This window comes from Eutrema salsugineum, unplaced genomic scaffold (assembly GCF_000478725.1).
Source record: "Eutrema salsugineum unplaced genomic scaffold, Eutsalg1_0 scaffold_9, whole genome shotgun sequence".
Classification (NCBI taxonomy): Eukaryota; Viridiplantae; Streptophyta; class Magnoliopsida; order Brassicales; family Brassicaceae; genus Eutrema; species Eutrema salsugineum.
The window spans coordinates 2058818-2076093 of NW_006256342.1; the positions used below are offsets into that span (position 1 = coordinate 2058818).

The 17276-nt window shown below is 36.3% G+C and overlaps 4 protein-coding genes across 6 annotated transcripts; 2 read left to right on the forward strand and 2 right to left on the reverse strand.

Moving 5' to 3' along the window:
* Positions 1–4655: 4655 nt before the first annotated feature.
* Positions 4656–5493, reverse strand: LOC18008578. Its single transcript, XM_006390196.2, has 2 exons — positions 5260–5493; positions 4656–5153 (listed from the first exon to the last, which is right to left on the reverse strand). Exons 1-2 carry the CDS (start codon positions 5389–5391, stop codon positions 4800–4802), a joined length of 486 nt encoding a protein of 161 aa, XP_006390258.1. The 5' UTR covers positions 5392–5493; the 3' UTR covers positions 4656–4799.
* A 526-nt stretch (positions 5494–6019) lies between these two features.
* On the forward strand, positions 6020–7720 carry LOC18008569 (pre-mRNA-splicing factor CWC25 homolog). Its single transcript, XM_006390197.2, has 3 exons — positions 6020–6295; positions 6683–6998; positions 7091–7720. The coding sequence occupies exons 1-3, from the start codon at positions 6233–6235 to the stop codon at positions 7609–7611; spliced, it is 900 nt and encodes a 299-aa protein (XP_006390259.2). The 5' UTR covers positions 6020–6232; the 3' UTR covers positions 7612–7720.
* Positions 7721–8113: 393 nt separating this feature from the next.
* LOC18008572 (vacuolar protein sorting-associated protein 35B) lies at positions 8114–15033 on the forward strand. 2 transcript variants are annotated; one of them, XM_006390198.2, is made up of 22 exons: positions 8114–8263; positions 8345–8441; positions 8532–8655; positions 8922–9107; positions 9195–9282; positions 9465–9521; positions 9606–9695; positions 9793–9915; positions 10307–10381; positions 10465–10524; positions 11080–11196; positions 11427–11666; positions 11739–11804; positions 11919–12008; positions 12350–12439; positions 13195–13284; positions 13568–13636; positions 13738–13818; positions 13920–14027; positions 14117–14220; positions 14332–14445; positions 14542–15033. In XM_006390198.2, exons 1-22 carry the CDS (start codon positions 8168–8170, stop codon positions 14750–14752), a joined length of 2376 nt encoding a protein of 791 aa, XP_006390260.1. In that variant the 5' UTR covers positions 8114–8167; the 3' UTR covers positions 14753–15033. The 2 variants fall into 2 exon arrangements, with proteins under 2 accessions (XP_006390260.1, XP_024005377.1); XM_024149609.1 differs by lacking the exons at positions 8114–8263; positions 8345–8441; positions 8532–8655 and having other exon boundaries at positions 9400–9521.
* Positions 15034–15155: 122 nt separating this feature from the next.
* On the reverse strand, positions 15156–17276 carry LOC18008221 (rac-like GTP-binding protein ARAC5). Of its 2 annotated transcripts, XM_024150157.1 has the most exons (8): positions 16864–17276; positions 16311–16398; positions 16113–16222; positions 15970–16033; positions 15815–15879; positions 15658–15723; positions 15452–15574; positions 15161–15322 (listed from the first exon to the last, which is right to left on the reverse strand). In XM_024150157.1, exons 1-7 carry the CDS (start codon positions 16960–16962, stop codon positions 15476–15478), a joined length of 591 nt encoding a protein of 196 aa, XP_024005925.1. In that variant the 5' UTR covers positions 16963–17276; the 3' UTR covers positions 15161–15322; positions 15452–15475. The 2 variants fall into 2 exon arrangements, with proteins under 2 accessions (XP_006390262.1, XP_024005925.1); XM_006390200.2 differs by having other exon boundaries at positions 15156–15574.

A 17276-nucleotide genomic window follows, 5' to 3' on the forward strand; every position in this document is an offset into this window, starting at 1 on the left:
GAACAACAACAAAATCAGCAAACTCCTCCTTCAGCATCAACTTCATTTGGACAGTATTTTAATCATCTTAATGAACCTGGAAGTGATTTTCCAAATTATTAAGTTGTTAGTTTATGTTATGTTAAGTTTATTATTTATAATTCAGTATTAATTATGCATTTTTAATTTTTATGTTCTTGTATTTTCTATATAATATATGTTATTGTATATTTTTATTGTGTTTTATTGTATTTTTATTTTATAATTTAATTAAAAAAATTAACAGTTTTAAAATTAATTGGATTAAAAAATATATAAATTTTGTTTGGGTATAAAACAAAGCATGTACAAAGTTAAATATACATTTTGTAAATAAAAAAGTTTACCTTCAAAAAATGAAAAACCATTGGAGATGCTCTTACTCCTATATTAGAGAACATTTTTTCATTTTTATCTTCAAAATAAAGAAAAATGTAAAAAATGAAGAATCATTGGAGATGCTCTTACTCCGAGAGCGACCAAGGTTCGAACCTGGACTTTTATGAAAATAGCAACAGAGGTGACTGGCCCACTTGCTCCTCTCAATTATTGTATTGATTAAAATTGATCTTTCTTTATTCTTTTGTTAAGGGCTAATTAAATAAACAAAAGAACAAAATAATATAGAGAAGCAGATAACATTTATCAAAAGGGATCAACTTGGATATTAGAAACTCGGAGCATGTGACAAATAGTTGTAAAAATGCAGAGCCATCAGAGATCTACGAAGGAGATTTAATGAGGCTGAAGCACAATGAACCAATCCAAGAGAAGTGATAAGCGATGCTAAAACGGAGTCCCACCAATTTTGGATGGACATTGAGTTGATATCTTATTCTTGAGAACATCAAAGGGATGATACACGTTACCATATGAGAGGATGCCCAACTGGCCAACAGAGTTATAAATATTTTTATGAGAGGATCAGAAAAATTAATTTTCATTTGAACCACCGTTTTTATTAGACCTATCTTATAGATATATTGTATGCAACATACACAAATTTAATTATTGTATTCGAACCACCATTTTTATTAAACCTGTCTGACAGATGAAGGTATGTATTATTTATCAAAAAAAAAAGATGAAGGTATGTATTGTAAATGCAACGAAAAAATTTGTTAAAATCCAAATAGCTTTGGAAGGAACTAGTGAGACAGGAGGCAGAGTAGCGATATGCGATGTTCAAATCCTCAGCGATCTCGAGTTAGGCAAAGACAAATTGCACTTTTGTATATTTCTTCATGATTAATTGAATCATTATTATTGCCAGTTACCATGTTCGTCACACTCCATTCATTACTCATTACCATTTGAATTATCATTACAAGGCAAAGATAAATTACACTTTTGCCACTTTTTCCTTTTCAAGTCTTTTCATTGTCTCTTGTGATATTTTTATGGTTGGATAAACAAGAGTCCTGTTCGCACAAAAAAAAAAGGATAATCAAGAATCCTGTATATTGTTCACAACTTCAGCAAATTTTGTTATTTCTCCATGTAAATAGTCCTCCTCTCGCTTCCAGAGAGATATTTTATTTTTATCTACGGTCTTAATTGCCATAGTTAGTAAATTTCAAATTCTGGTCAGCATTGGATGTTTCTACACCTCTCCTGAATTGGAATAGCCAGTAAAAAACTGAAACTTCCTAAAAATAGAGAATTTATACGTACTGGCAATAAAAGCAGCATATCTAACATCGCGTACTAGCTATTTATTTCACTTTCACATGGGAGTGAGATTCTGTGAAGCAAAGGCTGTCACCTTTCTTCAACATTTCACCATTTTTACTATAAGAATGGTGGATAATTTTTAAATACTGACATTGCCAGTTTCGGTACGAATATATAAATATACTCATATGTCTTCTGATTTGTACTAAATGATGGTTCTAACATTCTCTCATACATTTAAATTGCATTTCTTATATATAATCTAATAGATTCACAGTCGTAGTGGAACATTCTGATCATTTTGGCCATTTCTTATAAATATCTAGACGATCGATTTTGGAACAGAGAGAATTTCTAAAATATTGGTCGACGTCATCACGTGGTTGTGATCTTTTATGTTCTATCAGTGTCTTCTCGAAGTAGGTGATAACATCGGTATTAAATTGGAAGACCCACACAAGGCTACAATCCGTTCACCGCTGGAGCAGTAAATGCAAATTAAGTCCCTTATTTATATCGTGAAATACATATTTTAAATACTGAGCCAATAAACAGGTAACAAGTTTCCATGTATCCCTCTCTTATAGTCTTATCAAAATAGCTATAGATATAAAGCCTTAACATTTAATTTAAGTGCCCGTGATAGTAATCGTTACCGGCTAAGTACTTATTTTTTCCTTTTTTTCAACTACAGTTTGGTATTGTTTGAACTCTGCCGAACGTGTGCAGTAGCTCCGTATTAAATCATCATATGATCAAAAGATTTACTGATTTATCATATTCACGAGGAGGCATTGTTTTTCGTCCATATGTAATTATGTATATTATAAAAAAGCAACATCATATCATACGAAAGTAAAAGTAATTTTTCATAATTAGTAGTAAAAGGTATATAAAATGTCGAAACAAGTGTCTTGATTTGTATGTCTTGATTAGTGAAATATGAAAAATAGAAATTGAGAGAAGAAAGTATTAAATGATACAATCATACAATCCAAGTACGGCGAAACAACAATTAACAGTTGTGACTTGTGCATTTAATTATCTTCTGTCTCTTTCTACATGTATCAAGACAAATACCGAATTTTGGCTCTGTTATTGAATTAAAGGGTCAGCTATGCGTACGCATCTTCGTAACCTAATCTTTTTGTAGTGCACATGGACTTTATTTTGCAACGAACCAATACGGTGAGTTTGATTCCACTAAAACATATTGTGCGCAAAGTCTTTTTGACTGCATTTTTTTTTTGTATTTTTCAAAGTATTAATTAAATAATGGTTCGTTAGAATTTAGAACATTCCGTTCCATTCAGTAATTCATACTTCCATCCTTAAAATAAAAATGTATTGGCTCGCCACCTTTTTTTTTTAAAAGATTGCGAGTCCGAATAAAAGAATATCACAGATAATAGTGAACAACCATATTATAGTCAATAGGGGTGATACAGTTGTTCTAAGAGATTTAGGCTTTGATTGGTAACTTTGCGGGATGGCGGAATTGCGGAAAAAATATTGCGGAATAGATTAAGCGACTTATAAGTCGCTTTTCTGCGGGATGACTTTTCCTTTGTATTTTTGTTAAGCAAAAACGCAGTCTGCATTTTTGTATGTATTTTTTCATTACGCGAATTTTTGTTGATTGGCAAAAAGCATGCGGAATTGTGTTTAAAAAATGCAATTCCGCCATTCCGCAGGTTACCAATCAGAGCCTTAATACAAATTTTTGATGATAACGTGATGGTTAGTCTAGTTTTTTTTTTTTTTCCTAAAAAGAGATGGTTAGTCCAACTAAACTAATAAGCTGTGCCACCAGATTGTTCGATCTTAAGATTCAAAAAGCGGCTAAGATGTATTATATAATACATGTGATTTCGTCTCGTGTGGACAGGACAACATAGTACAAAACCGGCAAAAAAATATAATCTGATCCCATGGCCCATTAAGAACCGTTATCACCCTCACATTGTACCAGTTAATACGTACACATTTCCTTCTATTTAATGCGTGAAGAAATCGATATTATAGAGCCCAAGCCCAGTGTTTTTTTTATAGATCATATTACATACAAGCATACAACCTTAAACATAGTATATAGCTCATAGAATCCCAAAATGAGGAACCAAACTGAACCCGGTTTTGCTATCTTCCAAATCGAACCAGAAGGAAACCAATTCGATTTGAAATAGAAAATTCGTTTAAGATGTTAGATTTGAAGTATAACCGAACCACAAACCAATAATGCATGGAAACATCACCAAACTTATGGGAGAGAGTTAGAGTTAGAGTTAGAGTTGTCGTGAAAAAGGAGTTGTACAACTTGTACTCACAAATCACGTTGAAGAAGAGTTAAAACAGGTTACGTAATACGTATTTCTATTAAGAAGACACTAGACAAATCGGGTTCTGAACTACAAAACTTTAAACAAATAATTAATTTGTCTAGTGTCTCTTAATGGAGCCCATACCACTTTTACCCAACAAAAGATAAGTGTGTTATCAATGAGTTCTTTCGCTATAATCGAAAATTTGTAGATTTCCGTTTTCTTTAAAAACAATACTGACTAATTGACGTGTTGAAGTAATTATTTTTTTTTTCTGTTTTATATGTTATATTCTCACCAATTTGATTACATAAATTATTGTTATACTCCCTCCGTTTCATAATAAGTGTCGTTTTAGATTTTTTTTTTTTTCAAAAAGAGTGTCATTCTTCATTTTCAATGTAACTTTTTACTCTTATTTCCTGTTTTATCTCTCTTTTAAAAATAATAGTCTTTGTAATTAAATGTTATAAAAGTATATTAATTAGGGGTATATTTATATATTTTATTAATTTCTTAATCTGTGTGAAATATGTCAGAATGACACTTATTATGAAACGGAGGGAGTAGTATACTTCCCATGATTTAGTTTGAAAAAAATAATAATTTATGTTCTAAATAAAACTTCCAAAGTTTCCCTTTCCCACTGCAATCTTTTGGAGGATACCAACAAACAATGTCTAAGAAGTGAGAATACTAAACAGAGAACAATGAATACCACTACCACACGTGCATATAGACAAAAACACACGTGCGTGTCTCAAACGTCACAAACGCAACTCCCGCCTATTTCATAGAACGGCGTCGTTTGCACCTACGGGTCCCTGCCGTGTCTGCGACACAGTCTCCATTATCCCCTGTAGACGATTGAGCCTCCTCTGCAAAGTTCCTCTCCGTCGTCGAAAACTCTCTCCTTCTCACTTTCAGAAGCCTCTCGGCGAGATCTCTACACAAGGCGCTTTTCTGATCCGACACCTTCCTCAAAAACTCGACTTCCGCTAAAGCATTCCTCAGACGAATCTCCATTTCTCCAGATTTTCTCGTCATTTCTTCGAGGGCTTTGTCTTTCGCTTTCATACACAACACGGCTCTCTCCTCGAGAATGTTATATTGATTATACAATTCTCTTGTCATATCGTTCTGCATGCACAGTAGTCAAAAGAACTTGAAATCATTTCAAATGTAAAAGATATATGGTTATAGAAAATGAAAACATATAACACTAGTACGAATTGATCAAAAGAACCTGCAACAAATTGTTGAAATCGTGTGCTTGTTGCTGATATGGAGCAAACAAGCCTCGAGAAATCGTCCGATTATTCGTAATCACACTGATGCCTGATGAGTTCAGTGACAACATCTCTTTGCCGTTTTGCATCTTCGTATGATTATAAGAAGAGAGTCTCTGTTCTGATCGTCAAATTTGTTGCAGAATGTAGTATAATGCAAGAAAATATGTGTGAACAGATCGAGAAACCCTATGGATTTGAGATAACAGTGTGTAATTTATAGGAAACAGAAAAGTATGAATTATGAAACAAAGAGACGCGAACGTTGGTGTATGAACGCGTCCGTAAAAAACTGATGAGTTTACAAAATCAGGAATGTTTTAGACGAACGGGCTTATTTTTGTAGGGATACATTTGGGCTTTTTAAATTGGAATTATAAAGCCCGATGACTAATTTTAAACCCATTATTCGAGTCAAAGTTAGGAAAAAAGGTCAAGGTGTGAAAGGTTAATAGACGAAGCTCGGAATCTCGGACGTTCGGACCGAGCCTAACCCGATGAATCGATGATATTATTGACAATTTGACGATTTTTTTCTTTTCTTTTCGCAAACATGATTTTTGACAATTTGACGATTAAATTGCCTTGCCTTTTTTTTTATCGCTAATGAACTTACGAAAAAGCCCACCGAGTGACCGACTTTGTCCGAGTCGGCGGATCTTAGTATCTCAAGGGTCTATAAATACGGACCTTACCCTTCACTTTACCTTTATTCCAAAACGCGCTTCTCTCTCTCTGCATCTTTAGGTCGAGAAGTTTTTAGGGTTTCTCATTCTCCGTATTTGGGTGGCAAAATCGAGATTAAGCTCTACCGGATTATCTCTTAGGATTGGTCGAGCCTTGGGTTACCTTGCTTTTGAGTCGAATTCCATCGCTCCTTGTTGACCTAATTAAAAACCCCCGATTCGATCTGAGAAAAAGCTAGAAAACATGTCACCGCTTGTGATTGCAAGGAACCAGGCGAGCTGTCAGAACTTGGTCGAATCGACTAAGGTTCGTTGAGCCTCAAAATCTGGTTTCTTGCTTCAGTTCTTTGAAATTGGATTCCATGGCTCCTTTAAAATTTGTATCTTTGAAAATCCTTTATATACTCTTAAACTTACATATACAATTACATCCTATATTCATGTAAACCATATAATTATCCTATATATTTATGTATGTTTTCACTCAATAGCTAATCAATAGGGGTTTCAAGAATCAGGTAAGCTGGATTGTTTTTCATTCTACCTGGTCTAGAGATGTCTATATAAGTTGTTTCTTTGGGGCTTATATGTCATGTAGTGTCTCTTCTATGTGTGTTTCCGCATTGAGTGTGGGGTGGTTGTTCCGGTCCCGTAATACCTCTAGCCTAAAACCCTTTATTCTGGTGGATTAAAGCTCAAAAGAATCTTAAATGATTCAAAAACGGCGTGCCGGAAAGAGAAGAAGGAAAAGAAGGAGAGACGAAAGCACAAGAAAGAAAAGCATGAGAAATCTCATAAACATTCCTCCAGTAAAGCCGATGATGTTCACAAAAAACAATTCTTTCCTTCCAAGAAAGTCTCAGATGAGTCCGATCAACTTGAGAGGAGTGATTTGACTGAAGAGCTTGAGGGACCTCAAAACCAGCTCGGTTATCTCTCTGATGGAAGCCATAACAGTAAGAAGAGAAAATTAGATGACTCTCCTCCTGCTGTTGAAAGTTCAATCAAAGGTTTGTATCTATATACCTGAATGGAAATTGAAGGAGATCATGTCGTTTGCTGTTGCTGTTGGATTCACATGTATTTATACATGTATTTGCAGCTGCACCTGTAGCAGGAAATCCTCTTCGGATCCGTTTTATATTCAAAAAACCAAAGGCGGAAGTTTCTGATCCTCCTCGAGAGGATCTTGTTTGCTCTACTTCGGTTTCAAAGCCTGTCAGTCACCAGGATGTTGTGATAACAAGTTCTGTCTCATGCTCAAAAGTATCTGAGCCTGTAGAGAATCTGCCCTCAACATCTTCGGCTGCAGTTGCTGAAACAAAGAAGAGAAAGAAACACAAGCCAAGCAAAGAAGATCGATACAATGCATTGTTTGATGATTGGACTCCACCTTCCTCCATATGTTTTCCTACCATGGAGGTTGATTCTTCTTCCAAGGATGATGATGATGATTGGCTCTTTGGGAATAGGGCGCAGGAGAAGCTTAACCGAAAAGCTTTAGGCGAGATTGATGAAAACATGGATATGAGTTTAAATAGACGTGGAGATTCCTCTTGGCCTAGAGCTCAGTTTTTGTCCGAAGTCGGGATATATTCGTTACCGTATACAGTCCCGTTCTAATGTTCCATCTTTTTTTTTGGCCTAGCTTTTGTCTAGCTTGTACAGTGTAACAGGTTGTAACAACAATTCTCTAATCTAACCCAATTTTGATATGATTGTATTTGTAACTTTTGTTGCTCTGACTTCTCTGAGAGATAAAAATGCGTTATTGTTCTTATATCAGCTTCTGTGATCAATGTCAAATGATTTTTCTAACCTCTCACGACAACAACGACATTACATGGACCCGAAGTTTCCACATCTAAATAAATGCTTAGGGATACTTCCGATTTCTATATCATAGACTGATCGAAATTGTCGACTGATTTTGGTGATATCAACATTTTTAAACCCAAGATACAGTTACCAGTTTAGAAAAAATATACTCTAAAGATGAGATTAATTAATCGCCAAAAATATGAATTTTGATTTAAAAAAAAAAACAAAACAAAACATATCGTTGAGTTCGATATTGTGAGATAATGATTTAAACGAAAAACAAATAATCGAAAGTCTATTATTCGTGCGCTCAACTGGAAAAAAAAACTGCTGACACAGGGAGGGAGAGAGAGAGAGGATGAGACCGCTCGCCGGAGTAGAAGACGAGGAGAAGTGGCTGGCGGAAGGAATCGCCGGAATCCAGCACAACGCTTTCTTCATGCATCGCGCCTTGGTCTGTTTGCCTCCCAATTTTTCTCCGCCGAGTTCCGATTCCTTTTTGATCTGATTAATTTTTCGTCTCTTCGTTTCCCAGGACGCAAATAATCTCAGAGAAGTCCTCAAGTACTCTGCTCTGATGCTATCTGAGCTCCGGACGTCCAAGCTATCTCCTCAGAAATATTACGATCTCTGTATATTCCATCGCCCGAACTTTTGAATCTCTCGATTTCATTCTTTGTTTGACCGTTTCTAATGGTTTCTGGTTTCTTCGACCGATTTAGATATGCGTGCTTTCGATCAATTGAGGCAGCTGGAGATTTTCTTCAAGGATGAGAGTAGGCATGGATTACCGGTGGTGGATTTGTATGAGCTTGTTCAACATGCCGGGAACATATTACCCAGGATGTAAGCAGATTATTTAGATTCAATTTCTTCGTTGAGCTAATTTCTGTTTCTACTGATCGGATGAAGATCTGATAGTCTCAATCATTTAGCTAGATTGGACTACACTTATGAGACTAGACTAGAAAATGGCGATTTGGTATACATCTAGGCGTATAAAGAGATTATTTGCTATCCACCATTCTCTCTTGGTCTGCATTGATTCGTCTTGCTGAATGATTGTCTGCACTGTAATTGAAAGTTTGAAACTCATGAGGTCCGTTTACCAGGTATCTGCTATGTACAGTAGGATCTGTTTACATCAAAAGCAAGCAAGCTCCTTCTAAGGATGTTCTCAAGGATCTCGTGGAGATGTGTCGAGGTGTTCAACATCCAATTCGTGGGCTTTTTCTGAGGAGTTATCTTGCACAAGTGAGCAGGGATAAGTTACCTGAGATTGGCTCAGACTATGAAGGGTGCGTTAACTATGCTTTTCTCTCTCATTTTTTCCATTAAATTTGGGTGCTTAGCTGTTTGTTTACTCTCCTTTCAACTCTCTGCAGAGATGCGAATACTGTGATGGATGCTGTGGAATTTGTGCTACAAAATTTCACAGAGATGAATAAGCTCTGGGTTCGAATCCAGCATCAGGTGAATTTTCGATCTATGAAGAGTTGATGGTAGTTAGATACGCATAGCACCTCTGCACTTGCATGCCTCTGACTGAAGCATAAGTGAACCATGAAAAGCATGCTTTTGGTCATGCAGGTTGTGTGGTGCTTGTGAATCATTGATATTGGTGAACCTGAGCTGAGGTGTTCCTTGGACTGCAGGGACCTGGAACAGTTCGAGAAAAGCAGGAGAAAGAGAGGAACGAACTTCGTGATCTTGTAATATCAATACCACTACTGGACTGAATACCCTATTTTACCATGTGACTGCCCAATAAGTTGTATCTAATGTTTTCCTCTCAGGTTGGAAAAAATCTGCACGTTCTAGGACAGATCGAAGGTGTTGACCTTGAGATGTACAAAGAGACTGTTCTTCCTAGGGTCTTAGAGCAGGTTCAACAGCTCATCTTTGCATATGTTACGAGTTCTTTTCGGTAAGGATGAGACTTCAGTTGCTGTATAATCTGATAAATCTGGAAACCTTGAACAGGTCGTCAACTGTAAAGATGAGCTGGCTCAGTATTATCTGATGGAGTGCATAATTCAAGTCTTTCCTGATGAGTACCATTTGCAGACTCTTGAGACATTATTGGCTGCTTGTACCCAACTGATGGTGGGTAGGCTAGCAATCGATATTTTTCTCTTTCCTATTCTCCAATGCAATCGTATGTTATCTAAGATGGTTTGTCGGGATTCGTATTAACTATTCTTCATCTCCTGAAGGGATCTATCGTAGCTGTCTGTATTGCCATTCACTATTCTTGTTGTTTGCTAGTAATTGGTGTTTTTTTTTTTGCTTATTTCTTGGTGGCTAGAGATTTGGCTCACCAATTATAAATTTAAAGGAGGTCCCTGATCTCTTACAATTTGACTTGAATTACAAAACTCTGAGTAGGGAATCCTCGACAAAGAGCATTTTGTTTTGTTTCCATGCTCTGCACTTTTGCCACTTGAAATCTTTGACCTTTTTCCTTCCTCTCTGACTTTAAGAAATAATTTCTCAGCCAACAGTTGACACCAAGATAGTGTTAACCCAGCTGATGGACCGGTTGTCAAACTATGCTGCCTCAAGTCCAGATGTAAGTTTCTATTGAGCTATCTTTGTGGCTTTTTCTTTTTGTTTGATGTTACTGAGATGTCTCTATTCTTTACTTCTGGGCAGGTGCTACACGAATTTTTGCAAGTGGAAGCTTTCGCTAAATTGAGCAATGCAATTGGAAAGGTTGGCTCCATTAAAAGAAAAATCTTTCATAAATGAAATTTCTTTTAGTTGCTGGATATTCTTGAAACATAACGTCCCTTAGAGTAGTCCTTTGTAGGTCCCTAGTACCATGAGAGCTAGTCAGCTTGATTGTAGTTTGTCATGCTATTTTCCAATCTTGTCTTGCCTTCTTTAAGCATCGTCATATCAGTTACATCTATGGCATGTGGTGGAAAATAATGCCACCATAGTCTGAAAGTGTCTGTTCTCTGATTGTTAGATCTGATGGTTCAGTAGGTAGATGAAGAGCGCATGTAAACTTATGCAGAATGTTTGATAAAAAGAACCATTAAAACAATAAGCTATCAGATTTCTGGATGATGCGTCTAGTTTAGTTTGATCTCAAAACCATTTTTTTATTTTCCCGGTCTGGACTTAACCGCCTCGGTTCATATTGTTAGTTCTGCTGATCGATGGACTCAATGCTTCAAGTCTTTGGTTCTTCCAGCCTGCATGAAATGCTTCATTTTTCTTGTAATTCATTTATATGACGTATGGACTTGTTGTGAGTCGCAGGTGATAGATACACAGCTTGAGATGCCTATTGTTGGAGCTATGACTTTGTTTGTCTCTCTTCTTACTTTTACACTCCGAGTTCACCCTGACCGGCTTGACTATGTGGATCAAGTATTGGTATGGTTTCCTTCCGTGGCCATCTTTCCTAAATTTGTACTATACCTAATTGCCTATGTAGCTTGTATCTATGCTATATAATTTTATTCCAATTCAGAATCACTTTGTTTTCATTCAGAATCACTTTGTTTTCATTGTGAATGGTGTATGATGAATTGTTTAGATTTTATGATTAATTGAATCTAGTGTAGCGCTGGTTTAAACTAACTCTTGATCCGCAAACTTTGTAGGGCGCATGTGTAGTTAAGCTTTCCAGTCTGCCCAAGCTGGAGGACGCCCGTGCAATGAAGCAAGTTGTTGCACTTCTGAGTGCTCCTTTAGAAAAATACAGTGATATAGTTACAGCTCTTACACTGTCAAATTATCCACGTGTCATGGATCATCTTGATGATGGAACGAATAAAGTAATGGCAATGCTTATTATTCAAAGTATAATGAAAAACGATTCGTGTATTTCAACTGCTGATAAGGTATGCTTACTACTTTCTTCAATAAGAGACGTACATATCTACTGTAATAATATGCCAATTTGTGTTCACTAGGTTGAGGTGCTGTTTGAATTGATAAAAGGACTTATTAAGGATTTGGATGGAACCGACATGGAGGAGGTGCTATCACTTTTTCCTTGGTTTTTCCCACGTGGTTTGCAATCACTATTAATAACCCTTGTCAGCTCCAATCTAACATCTTGGTCCTCATGGATTTTCTGTGTTCGCATTTAGCTTGATGAGGAGGATTTTCAAGAGGAACAAAATTCAGTAGCCCGACTGATACATATGCTTGATAATGAAGAACCAGAGGAGATGCTAAAGGTGAACACATCATACAATACGTTCAGTTCAGTAGTTATATGCAATTTGTTTCCGGACCTTCCATGGTTTTAGTAGATATTATGGAATTGTTACAATGACTTGTTCCTTAAACTGAACATGTTTTTTTATTCCTTGGAACTGTACATCTGAGTGAGTCTGTTGCTCCACTCCCCTGAAGCCGCCTGCATTCCTAAATTGACCTGCAGGCCGGCTTCAGGCCCAGTGGCGTTCTTTAACTGAAGTCATATGTATAACCATTGGGCTATTAGACCATAGTTTCAATTTACATATTATCTTATGAGTAAACAAATGGCTTACCTAAGTACTTTTCTGATATGCAGATTATATGTGTTGTGAGAAAGCATCTTATGACAGGAGGACCTCGACGCCTGCCTTTCACCGTTCCCCCACTTATTTTTTCTGCACTCAGGGTATTTCTCTTATATTCTCTATAACGTGCTTGTATGTGTGAGTATCCAGTTGTGTTACTTGTGTATATGTACCCTTGCACAACAAACCCACCCAATCAAGGCAGATATTGCCTCTTAAGATTTTATCGTACAGTGCGAATGCGATAGATGCTCTAGAAATTTTTTGATACACACTCTCACTGTTTCTTTCTGGAATTGTCACTGAAAAAAAAAGTATTGTCTTCAGTTCTACATGAATTACATAGTATATATCAAGTTTTAACATGTGCAGTTATTTATGTGGAATGCTTTCTCATATGGAAATATTTAGTTACACAACTCCTTGAGTGTGACCATTTTCAAGTGATCACTCCAGAGGGATTAGAGATTCTTTGCTTTAAAACAAAATTTTAACCTCGTCCGCACGAGAATGTTTTATTTTTTTATTTCAAATATAAATTGCATTTATTTTTTTGTTTAGATATAATTTATTTTTTAAATCAAAAAATTGTTATCATATTTTAATTTTAAACAGTAAAATTTGTATATTAGTAGAATAAGAATATACGTTAATTAAGTATACATTGATCTAATGTTAATTATAAATTTTGTTATTATGTGAATTTAGATTTACACAAACAATCTATATATCTATGAATTTGCTAATCCATTCGTTTAGTTGTCTTAAATCATTTTCAAGTGATCACTCCAGAGGGATTAGAGATTCTCTGCTTTAAAACAAATGGTTGACAGTTGCTTAAATGTTTCCGCCACAGTTGGTCAGGCAGTTAGAATCCCAAGGTGGAGATATAACTGGAGAAGATGTCCCAGCAACCCCGAGGAAGATTTTTCAGATTCTCAACCAGGTTCTATGAGCTCTCCTTTTTTAATACGTCTAAGATAGAGAAACATGTGTTACTTCACTGAGGCTGGATTCCCAGGAGTTAGACACTTATTCTTGTGAATCGTTTATCTCCTTGATAAATTCAGATCATCTTTTGAAAACCAATAAAGGAGTTACCTTCTCTATGTGACTAATTTGTATTAGTTCGCCGAGCTGCATTGTGCGAAAATTAAGTTGTTAATGATACGTCACTTGTAATGCCCAATATTTTTGATAATCCATTGAACATGTGCTTTTTGTTCCAGACAATCGAGGTTCTCTCCTCAGTTCCATGTCCTGAACTGGCTCTAAGGCTCTACCTCCAGTGCGCTGAGGTAATCTATAGGTCACCAACACAACTAGAATTTGTCTGTAGGCAAGGTTTAATCTGTCATAGCATTCTCAGTAACTTCTCTTGTTTTGGATTGATGATCAGGCTGCAAGTGATTGTGATCTTGAGCCTGTTGCTTATGAGTTTTTCACCCAAGCATTTATATTATATGAGGAAGAAATCGCGGTAACTTTTTTTTCTTTCTGTGTGAACTTTACACAACTAAAATCCTCTCCTAAACTTGTAAAGACTTTCGTTTTCTTGTCTGTGTTATTATTATACTATAGGACTCCAAGGCCCAGGTAACTGCAATTCATCTGATTGTTGGAACCTTGCAAAGGATCAACGTCTTTGGTGTTGAAAATAGGGACACTTTAACACATAAAGCAACCGGGGTATGATTATTTTGGCAATGTTTTCTCACTAATATACTTTCTTCTCAGCTTATGTCCAAAAATGTAAGTTGAATTTTCCTTGTGACCAGTACTCAGCAAGGCTTCTAAAGAAGCCTGATCAATGTCGAGCGGTTTATGCATGCTCTCACCTCTTTTGGGTCGATGATCTAGATGGCATCAAAGATGGAGAAAGGTAACTGCTTTTTGTTTTTCATTACTTTCATCCTTCTCTTCTTTATTGTTTTCCGCAGAGAAAATAAACCACAGGTAGTGACTATTGAAAAGCAATTCCTTTATGATGCAGAGCTCTTCTCTGTTTAAGACGTGCACTGAGGATAGCAAACGCAGCTCAACAAATGGCTAATGCAACCCGAGGTAGCAGCGGACCAGTCACGCTGTTTGTCGAAATCTTGAACAAGTCAGTATACTGAACCAATACAAATTAAAACGTATGACATTGGTTCTACACAAAGCAGCATCAATATTAATAATGTTTTTTTTTTACATACAACAGGTACATTTACTTCTTTGAGAAAGGGAATCCACATATCACTCCATCTGATATACAGAGCCTCGTAGAGTTAATCAACAACGAGATGCAAAGTGACAACGGTAACACAACAATCCACTCAGATCCCTTCTTTACAAGTACATTGCGTTACATTAGGTTCCAAAAACAGAAAGGTGGCTTGATGGGTGACAAATACGACCTCATCAAGTTGTGACTTGTATCCACCACACAGCCCTGAATCGAATCCATAGAGCTAAATTCCTTTGGTGGATTAGAAATGGTGAAAAGTCACTGAAAAGGATGTGTATACACATGTTTGTTTTCTTTTCGGTCCATGACAAAAGTGGAGAAACCTTTGTAATCTTTTATTTTCTTTGCTCCTAATACTCTCCTATGTGTATATTATATAATCCTCATTTGTGCAAACCGTTCTTTGAATCCCTGCCTCAATTTAACGTTGTTTCTATTGTATACAAAAATCCATCACAGCACGTTCTTATTTCTTCTACTTTTTGTCAGCATCTAATTACATGCCAATACCAACGCTCATTACCATCATAAGATCGACAAAAGATGAAAACCTGAGCTTAAAATTTTAGAATAGAAAAATAAGATGATAAAATTAATTAAACTCATCTGTTAAAAATACGAAATGTATTCCCAATAACCAAAACAAAAAACATAAAAAAAAGTATGAGATTAGTCTACATAGCAAAAGTACAACAACAACACACCAGGAACTCATCCCTTTCTCTTAACCAGACTTCCCCTTGGCCTCACTTCCCTGATTAGATGCACCAGCAAAAACAAAAACAAAAGAGTGTAAAGACCGAAACAAGCCCGATTCAACAACTATACACATTGCTGCTGCATTTGATGCTGGTTTTGTTTTTTCTTCAGCTTCGTTTGTTACCTAAATCATACTTTATAAAGATGATCACAAGAACACGCAACGGTTCTTGTTCTTTTTCTTCTTCTTTTGCTTCGGTGGCTGAAGCACCACTTTTATGGCTGCGTCAAAGACTGCTTTCACATTCTGCAAAACACAAGACTCAAAAGACATGTTCAGTCTCTTATACAAAGACCCAACATTTGAGATATGATTTATATGGAGTGTACCTGCTGCGTCTTTGAACTACATTCGATGTAAACTGGAGATCCTATCAGTTTCTTTAGATCCTCTCCCTGTGGACAAACAATTAAAACAAATCTCATCAAGAACTCGTCTGGCAAAAAACTTATGTCTGAAAGAATGTTGGATTGTGGAGTTACCTACCTGATTTGTAGTAATCGGTACTGCACCAGGATGGTCTATAAAGAACTGCTTGTCGTCTCGAAGATCTGCAAATTCGAAAAATTTAATAAGAGAAACTGAACTATTGTCTCTTCTTCTTATCAGGAAAGAGGTTTAGACAAGAACAGAGTAGATACCGAGTTTTGTTCCAACGAGGATAATGGGAACGCCAGGGGCATAATGCCTGAGCTCAGGAATCCACTGAGATCAAAAAGCAAATAAGAAACAGCTCAAGCAAAGGTTATCAAATGGAGAAAGTTAGATCAACAAAAGAGCCAACCTTCTTGGCTACATTCTCATAGCTAGCCTTGCTAATAAGCGAGAATGCGAGAATGAATACATCAGCACCACGGTAACTCAATGGCCTTAACCTGTTATAGTCTTCTTGACCTGCAAAACCCCAAAGAGTTCGTCAAAATGAAACCCTCAATAGAAAAACAAGAAACCGGATTTGATGGGATTCAAAAGGATATTTTACCGGCTGTATCCCACAATCCAAGATTCACTGTGTTCCCATCTACAACCACATTAGCACTGAAGTTGTCGAAAACAGTTGGAACATAGTCCTGATAGTCAATAACAAGTCAAATTAGAACTACTTTTCAAGACAAACTAGAACGGAACATCATAAAACACACACAAAAAGGGACAAGATTGTCGATAACCAAGTGTGCAAATTTGACCTATAAATACAAGTTGAACACGAAGTACAACATGATTCCATAATTGAACGAAGAAAAATGCGCTGACTGAGATTCTCGTAGCTAACGATGCTAACTAAGGAGCTAAACCCACATCACCAAATTTTTTGAACAAAATGTCAACTTTAGTAACAATTTTCTTTCAACCGAATTCAATTCTTTTTAGAGATTACCCTTAAACACTGTACATATTTTCCGATGATAAGGGAAAGCAAAATCGTATTTATAAAAAGAGTTTACTAAAGTATACAAAAACCATTGTCAAAGAAGCTTCAAGAATCAAGATCAACAAGAAAACAAAGAAGGAAGCTTAGTGATGAATTTAATTACCGTAGGGAAAGTGTTGCTCGTGTAAGAAATCAACATACAGGTTTTTCCGACGGCACCATCGCCGACGGTGACACACTTAATGAACCTCGAAGCGCTCATATTCGCCGCAAATTCACACAAACTCACAAAAATCTATTATTTTTTCTTTTACCCTCTTCTACTTCTTCAAATCCCAGCCATTCCCAAGAAACCAAGAAACAACCTTTTCCTAAACTCAGGAATTAAAGAAAAACCCTAGAATTCGAACTCGAAAACTTTCGAATCCCGAACAGCAGAACGGCAGAATTCAAAACAGCAAATCGATGAGAGTTTATTGTGACAGAAGAATGAAGAAAATATTTGCTTTTTTTCTTCTTCTCTCTTTTCTTTATTTTTTTTATTTTTCTTTGTTTTTGGGCCGTTGGTGACTTTGA